This window comes from Sinocyclocheilus grahami, unplaced genomic scaffold (genome assembly GCF_001515645.1).
Source record: "Sinocyclocheilus grahami isolate Dianchi unplaced genomic scaffold, SAMN03320097.WGS_v1.1 scaffold33.1, whole genome shotgun sequence".
NCBI lineage: Eukaryota > Metazoa > Chordata > Actinopteri > Cypriniformes > Cyprinidae > Sinocyclocheilus > Sinocyclocheilus grahami.
In genome coordinates this window covers 926,322-934,881 of record NW_015505212.1, presented here as the reverse complement: position 1 = coordinate 934,881, position 8,560 = coordinate 926,322, and the positions used below count along the sequence as shown (strand labels likewise).

At 38.1% G+C, this 8,560-nt stretch overlaps 1 protein-coding gene and 1 long non-coding RNA gene across 2 annotated transcripts in view; both read right to left on the bottom strand.

Moving 5' to 3' along the window:
- Positions 1-2,100: 2,100 nt before the first annotated feature.
- On the bottom strand, positions 2,101-4,295 carry LOC107579979 (uncharacterized). The gene is made up of 4 exons (XR_001608563.1): positions 4,083-4,295; positions 3,309-3,411; positions 2,524-2,626; positions 2,101-2,358 (listed from the first exon to the last, which is right to left on the bottom strand). It is a non-coding gene; the product is annotated as an uncharacterized lncRNA (long non-coding RNA).
- A 424-nt stretch (positions 4,296-4,719) lies between these two features.
- strip2 (striatin interacting protein 2) overlaps positions 4,720-8,560 on the bottom strand; it is a 19,207-nt gene continuing 15,366 nt past the window's right edge. Inside the window, exons 14-18 of the mRNA XM_016265190.1 lie at positions 8,056-8,156; positions 7,903-7,969; positions 7,649-7,753; positions 6,953-7,157; positions 4,720-5,988 (exon numbers count right to left, since the gene is read on the bottom strand). Coding sequence (XP_016120676.1) covers positions 5,738-5,988; positions 6,953-7,157; positions 7,649-7,753; positions 7,903-7,969; positions 8,056-8,156 — 729 coding nt within the window. The 3' untranslated portion in view covers positions 4,720-5,737. The remainder of the gene's footprint in view (positions 5,989-6,952; positions 7,158-7,648; positions 7,754-7,902; positions 7,970-8,055; positions 8,157-8,560) is intronic.

Below are 8,560 nucleotides of genomic sequence, written 5' to 3'. Positions count from 1 at the left end.
ATTTACTGTTTAAATGCGCAGGTTTGGAAAACAGGTGTGTGTGTGTGTGTGTGTGTGTGTGCGTGTGTGTGAGAAAGAGAGAGAGAGAGAGAGAGAGACAGGGTCACAACCGCCTTAACCGTGGCTTGTGTACTGCAAACACATACCAGCTTCATCACTGTGTCTGTCACTCGACGCTGTTCCCCTTTCGGGCTTGAACTGATGGTAAAACTAATGACATTATTTACTGTCTTTACATTTATGTTGAAAGCTGAAGCTGCGATTATGGTAAGGGGCGTTACATTTCCGACGAGTGCTTGCGGTGTTCGGCCAATCACAATGCACTGAGTCAGCTGGCCAATCAGAGCAGACTGCGCTTGTCGGAAGGAGGGGCTTTGTAGAAAACGAAGCGTTTGAGAGAGGCGGGGCATAGAGGACCTACAATAATGTACAGTATTTGAAAAATAATGTGTTTTTTGAACATTAAAGCATGTCAACATATTCTGTTACACCAAATACACAAAATAATGATCTTTAAAAAAGCATCATATGACCCCTTTAATTAATTATTTTAAATCCCACAAGATTTGAACCTGGATCCTCCACAAGAGGGCGACACTCAAATCTCCCAGTTCATTAGTCTCAATTCGCAGCGCTGTAATTCACAAAAATCACCACAGGAGGGCGCAACCCATTTAGGTCCAATAGAATTAATTATGTATAATTTATCTTATTTTTTATGCATTACTTAGCACCTTATTTTTGATAGTTTTTTATTGTTGTTATTGTTATATTGACAGTATTGTATGTAACCATGCATGTCAATAAAGCACTTTAAATGAAAAACTTTTTGCAGCAGTGTAATTCGCAAAAATCACCACAGGAGGAGGCAGCCTGTTTTAGTTCATTAGAATTGATTCCATCCTTAACACATAAATACATCATTACTTGTTTTGTGTGTAATGACAATAAAGTACTTATATTTAAATTGATTTGCTAATTCACAAATATCACCACGCGAGGGCTGTTTAAAGACATTAGAGTCGATTTGCAGTGGTGTAATTAAAAAACATCACCATTTTAGGTCTTCTAACTTGTTAATAAATGTATCACTTTTAACAGAAGAGGGGACAGAACATCGTGTAAATAGCTTTGTTGTTCATACTGAAATGCGTTGTGTTTTCACCCTCTTGCAGAGATATAGTGCATTTATTAGACTCGATTTGTAGTGCTGTAATTCAGAAGAAACGCCACAGGAGGGCTTTTTAATTATTTTATTCTCTCTCTCTTTTGCAAGTGTGTTTTAACTGGAGCAAGAACAATGAAATGTGTGAATTATTCTGATTGGCTGTTGATATTGCAATGCATTCTTGGTTTGTTTTTCTGCTCTTGGAGGAGAACAGTGCATACCAGATATTAGACTTGATTTAGATTGGTGTAACTCACAAAATTCATCACAAAAGAGTGCAATAACCTACTTGCATATTAGATTATTTTAACTAAAAATAAATAATTCTTAAAGAGTAAAGTAGTAAACACATAAATTTGAAAGTATCTTGAGGTTTAAATGATAAATAATTAAACTGATAGTAGTAAATACTAATGTAAAAGACCAGAAAACGACAGTGCCTTAAACACAATCTCTGTGGTACAGAGGATTGTTCACCTTTGGGTGTGAAAGTACTGAATCAAATCTAGCAAGTTTTAAACTTACTTGCGTCACTTAAAATGAGGTTCAAACAAGATTAAAAACTTAGCAGACCACCTTGTGGCTAAACATGTGACTTTGAACCATGAAACTACAACAAAGACGTGTGCTCGAATCCCACAGAAGCAATCAAATCTTTTACTCAGCCTAAACTTAAAATCTAAACGACCTTAAAAATAAAAAATTTATAAACTAACAAACTCTGTGGCTCAGTGGTTAAAGGCTTCACTCTCAAACATAAAAGTCCTGGTTCTAATCCCACTATTGCTTACTTTAAACTGATCTCATCCAACAAAGTCACTCAAACACCAAACCACAACATGAAATCAATGATGGGTCAGTGGATAAACACACGTCCTCTGAGGATGAGACTGCGATGGAGACGTGGGTTTAAATCCCAGACAGAGCTTCCGTCAACATCTTTATTGGGAAATCACAGGTAAACAGTCAGATATAAGTTCCTTCATGTGCTCCAGCAAGAGATCTGTGGCTCGCAGGTAAGAGCGCTGCCTCACGGGTTCAGAGGTTGCTGGTTTGATCCCAGCCGGGTCTCTGCGATACGAGTGAATGCTGGAGTGTGTGAAGGCGCGCCTGAAGAAGGGGGATATCAGTACGGTCTCCCCCTGGAGCTTCCAGCACTGTGACCCGCAGCGGTTATACTTTTGCACAGACTGAAAAAAATAAATAAAGCTGCATAAAAATTCTCACCCCCCATCCCTTCCCCATCAGCTTAGGTTACCATCATTTGCTTTTCAAAGGAAGGCCCTCCAAAAAGCAAATGCTGGTAACCTCCATGTTTAGTGCACTAGAACACACATTCACACGAGATACATTACCTGTCCCTGAGCAGATGTCCATCATTACAGTCAATGTCTGTCCACACGTCCCAGAGCTCTGCTTCAGCCGGACCACTTTACAGCCAACAACACATCACTTATTCTGGAGAGACACGACACAAACACAGACATTATCAGACATACTGCATCTCAAGACTAAAAACAGGTAATAAGAGAAATATATTAACATTGCATATTTATAAAACACTGCAGCTTCTATTAAACTTCTGTAATGCTGTATCAATCAGTTTCCTTCAAGCTACTGTTCGTTTCGATGCTATTAATTAAATTACTTTCTTGCAGGCCACAAAAAATATAATGTAAATGCCGAATAATACTAAAAAACAATCTTCCCATCCAAAACAATCCCTGATCAACAAAACATGAGAACAGGAATGTAGAAAACAAATAAAAGATGATTTTAATGGCTGTGCTCTTATGAAGAGTCAGAACTAGAATCATCAGAGCTTCACACAACACCTGCTGCAGGACCAACAGAGACAAACTTTACACTTCACAGAGTCAATATCAGCGCGATTTGTTCAGAGATTATAAATGAAACGCAACAACTACCGATTGATTTGCTAAACAGCGCGTGAGTCACTGAACGAGAGAAATTCGCTTTATGCGTAAATAAAGCTGCATAAAAATTCTCACCCCCTGTCCCTTCCCCATCAGCTTAGGTTACCATCATTTGCTTTTCAAAGAAAGGCCCTCCAAAAAGCAAATGCTGGTAACCTCCATGTTTAGTGCACTAGAACACACATTCACACGAGATACATTACCTGTCCCTGAGCAGATGTCCATCATTACAGTCAATGTCTGTCCACACGTCCCAGAGCTCTGCTTCAGCCGGACCACTTTACAGCCAACAACACATCACTTATTCTGGAGAGACAAGGCAGACATTGGGTTTCAAAAATATTTAATATATAAATGCTTCAACATAAACTGCATTAAGCTCATTTATCCACACTAGTAAAGCAACAAGACGGTCCAGAATCACAAAAATGATTGATAATACAGAAAAACAAAAGCACAATCTAAGTGTTAACAGGTCAGAGATAGTTCGAATAATACTGACAGTAAGACTGCAATTTCAAAAGCGACAAACAGCACGATTCATTATTATTCCACTTTATAATATTGTATATAATATAACATTCATTAAAAGATTATAAAAGGTAAAGCAACAACTACCGATTTATTTGTTAGTCTAAAGGCCTGAGAGTCTGTGATAAACCTTGAAACAAATTCATAGCTAGCTGTCCAATAACAAACACATTTAAACAACATGATTTTAGGTTAAAGACCTCATCGAAAGTCAGGTTTTGAGGCTTTTAGTCCGAGTATGTTCGCTTTGTAGTGTCCATGTATACATTTTAAATGCAACAACACATACTATCCATCATTACATGAATCTAAATGAACTGACAAAGGTGCCCTGCTCTGACATTTCTCTTACATACACGTACAGAAACTGAAACAAAGGTTTATACAAAACAGAACGACTGTTATATAGTGCAAGTTCACTTTATGCGGAAAGTTACTTACGTTACAGGTGAGTCGCGTGACACTCGTTTGATCAGTCTGTGTGTCGGTTTTGTTTGCAGTTGAGCTGAAAGATGTGACATTAGCAGCTTTTAAGACTAAATCATCTGCAGGATCTGCACGTGTTGTTGTTGTTGTTGTGACTGTCATCAAGCGTCATGTTGTCAAGCAGCCGAAGGAGTCAGACTGAAGCTGAAACCCGCTTGCGCCGCCTAGTGGTGAGGATGAAAAACTGCCGCATTGAAGAGCGTCGCATTATGCAGTTGTAGTTTTCACGATTTTGCGCCAATATAAAAAAATCAAGCTCTTATCATCTGCTATGAGACTCTCGTGGAGTTTGATGATCCTTAAAGCTCGTTTATGTATTCAAGATGAATCATCTTCACTGTTTTCTGACTCGATGGTCAGTTTTGATCTTTTCCATGAGGAAATGTGATGGTATAAAGTGGAAAAATATCTTATACGCTGCCCATTTCAAAGATTTACACTAAATGAATCAATCACAGTTAGTTCAACTTGACGACCTCCTGTGGTAAACTGAATATTTACAACTTAGTAATTTCTCTTTGTGGATCATCTAGTGTGTTAATAAGACACACAACTAAAACTGCAGACAGAGATATGTTACACAATGTTATGGTTATTAACTCTCTTTATAATTTTTAAAGACTCTTACATCAATTTTCCACATTCACTTACAGTGCAGTCTGTACAACAAAGTGTACATATAAAAAAAAAAGTAATGGTGCTGTATTTGGCATGGATCATCATAGGTAGTTTCATTTACACAGCACCTTAATTTAGTACAAAACAATGAGAATATAAAAAATTATATTGCAAGACAAACCCTGTGAAACAAGCATGAATGAACAGTGAGGTGCCGTATATGACACTGTTTTGATGGAGAGAGCACAAATTTTTTATATAATCTCAGAAGAGAATGACGCAGTTAGCAAGGAGATCAAACAAAGTGTAAAAAACAGCACCATTTAGTGAGCGACATGCTTAGTGTGGGTGACGGTACAGTCACCAAGGACACTTTGAATGTGTGTATTGTGCTGCTCAGGGGTCTTTTGTGTGATGTGCAGTGCTACGTGGAGACAAAAAGTGGTGACTCACTGCTTTCTCGAGAACATAGACACCCTCCTGTTTAACACATGATGCTACAGGGAAAAATAAATACATAAATGAATTTTTAACACATCAACTCCACGCAAGCACTTTTTGAGAAAGACCCCGCCACAGGTGCTACCTCATAACCTCATGAAGTGCTCATATTTACATAAATATTAAACATTTCCACAGTTAGACACACCGAGTGACCATATAAATAAATCTTGATCATTTCAGAATAGTATATATGTTAGAATACTGTATTGTGCAGTTATTATACATAAATTGTGCTTCAGTTATTAGAGAAGATATCACTCTTTCATTCCATATACAGATATATTTGTATTTTTACCCAAAGCACCAGATGCTTTTACACAGAATAAGGAAGACCACCATTCCATATTCACATATACACACACACATCTCGATTTACAAGAATTCATTACAGAACAGGAACGGCAGACCCTCAGTGCTTTGAGTATTTGCGTGATCCCACAGTAATTGTGTCGGTTTAATAAGAAACAAAAGTCCCATAATAATCACAACAGGATCACTGGGCTTGTAGCAGACCTTCCCACTGAATAGGTTGGGAGAAAACCTCTCTTTCAAGCCACATCTCATAGCTGTAATGGAAGTCTTCGGGCAAGTCGACGCGCTGGCCTAAAACGCTTTGAAGGCAGTTGTCTACAGGTGTAAACTCACTGTTCTGATTCTTATCGTAACGACGCATATTGAATTTCTCAATGCTCTCGCGTAGTGCGCACTCCTCCGCCTGGAAATCCCACGGCCGAGCATCGATATCTGGCAGAAGAGAATGAAAAATAGGAGCATGTATTACATATGAGAACAACTACAATAGCTGTGTCCCAATTCAGGGGCTGCATCCTTCGAAGGTCGAACCAAACATTGTTAAATGGTTAGTCTGGGTCGCAAAGGATTCATTTGTCATATCCTTAATGGCCCGGGAATAGAATGATGCATTTCGAGGCTGCATTTGAAGGAGCTTCCAAAACAGCCTTTGTCTCATTGCTGTGATGCATTCGGTCTTCGAATGCAGCCTTTACAGGTGCAGTATGTAATATTGACAGCTAGTGGTTGAAATGGGTATTGCAGTCCAAATTCAAAATATTTGAGAGCGTCATTTCTACCACCCCCTCCTCCTCAGACTTCATACCCATAAGGGGTTGCCAGATTGAGGACACACAACAGGAACAAGTGCAATTGACAATGGAAGGCAACAAAGCCTTACACCATAAGTTGATGGGGTCATAGAAATTTTTTAGATGGATGCAGAGGCTTTTTAGGTTGGGTAGAATCTGTGATCTCTGACCCGGTTTGTTTGCTGGATTCCATGGCTGCAATATGCGGTGTTTTCTGCCAACTGGCAACCCGGTGTGTTGAAACACTATTAGGTAAATTGGGGGTGGGCGGAATCACGTGGACCAAAACAAAAACAGACATGCAGACACGGAATACACATTTCAAAGTAGAATAACTGGCTGTAGGACATTAGCATGTTTCCTAAATATCTGCAAGCATATTACAGTATTTTTATGCTTTAGTAGAGTAAAAAAAACATTCATACAGCACCTTTAAAAGATGCAGCCTCTGAATTGCAGCGTATGGCACATGATTCACCGAGGAAATAATTCTAGATGTAATGATGCCAAGCCTACAGTAGACCTTCTACAGGGTCTACAGTTGTGTGTCTTTCTGATAGGCCCTGCCCCCAACCCTGAGTGAACCCCCCCCTCCTGATATTTACCATTCCCATACGCCCAGTCGTCATTGAGACGATGTCTGACTTTCTGGTAGATGGCAGACATGGTTTTCATGTTACTCTTTCTCCACTGGCGGCCCAGATACTTGGTCTGTATCTTGAGGAGTTTGAGGACGTAGAGCTGCATCATGGCCTGTTTGACCTTGAGCGCCCTCTTCAGGATGGGAGCAGACTTGAACACCACCAGCATCTGTAAAGGAAAGAGACCCAGCACAAACCACATAAAACTGTTGTTTTGTAAAAACTCATTAATTCATTTAAAAAATCCTTTATATAGATTTTCTCCACATGAACAGACTGTATCAAACAATTGGAGATGCCACTGACTGATATCACTAGCTATTTATACATATATCATCACTGATATGTATTCTGTATCTCTTTTTAACGGAAAAAAAATCCATGCCGCAAGAGAAACAGAATAAAATTACTTCCAAGTGGGGCAAGGTTATACAATAGTACAAAAACAGCATAATACAAATTAAATAAATAAAAATACATGAAAATAAATAAAAAACAAAATAAATAAATAAATAAATAATACTAATAGTAATGAATAGGATTTATGAACAATTTACACTGAAAATTCTTTTTATTTATTGCATAAGGCCTAGTTATGTATTAGAAAATGAGATGGCTTACTGCTTTTATTCGTTAAAATAAACATTTTCTTTCTCTCACCATAGTTCTTGAGTGTTTCCACTTGGTAATTTTGTTTAGGATCCTCAGTAAGTTGATGCAGGAGAAGAGATTACGCCAGCAAAACTGATTACTGTCACCAGCTTCCTGTTTACACACACAGACACACATTCAGCATCTTAACAAACAACAAAAATAATAGTTTCTTTCTTTTTTACTCACCTAATTTTACCTACAAAAAAGGTTTAAGTTTAAGTTTTAAAAAAACGGATAAAATAAGTGTTTTGTATGATTACCAGGCTTTCAGCTGTGAGTTCAGGCATTTCATGAACCACACAATGAGGGAAATCCAGGGCACAAATGCTGCCGTCAGAAAACACAATATGTTTAAAAGACAGACTGACAGACACAGAAGTTGGTTTTGAATGAACATATATCCAAATGTCTACCTGTTTTTGGCACTGATGTAAGACATAATGTTCTGGTTGAAGAATTTGAGGATGAGCGGGATGCAGTTGGCAAACACCAGGTGCTGAGCCACATATTCAAACTATCAGAGAAAAAAACAAAACATCAAGTTCATAAATAAAGTACTTCATAAAAAATCTTCAGCATTTGAACAACACTACATTTTAATATAAGGAGGAATTGCCCTTTAAAACCAGTGGTGTTAAATAGAGAGGACATCAGTTTGGCCTGTAATATCTATAATTAACCTCCCTCTATCTCTGATGAGCTGAAGCTTTCATTAGCAAGACATTCATCAATTCTCTCAGATACATACTGAAGAGTGATTTGTTTCCAGTTGCTCTCTGTTCATCACAGCTTTAGACGTTAAAGGGGTCATATGATGCTTTTTTAAAGATCATTATTTTGTGTATTTGGTGTAACAGAATATGTTGACATGCTTTAATGTTCAAAAAACACATTATTTTTCAAATACTTTACATTATT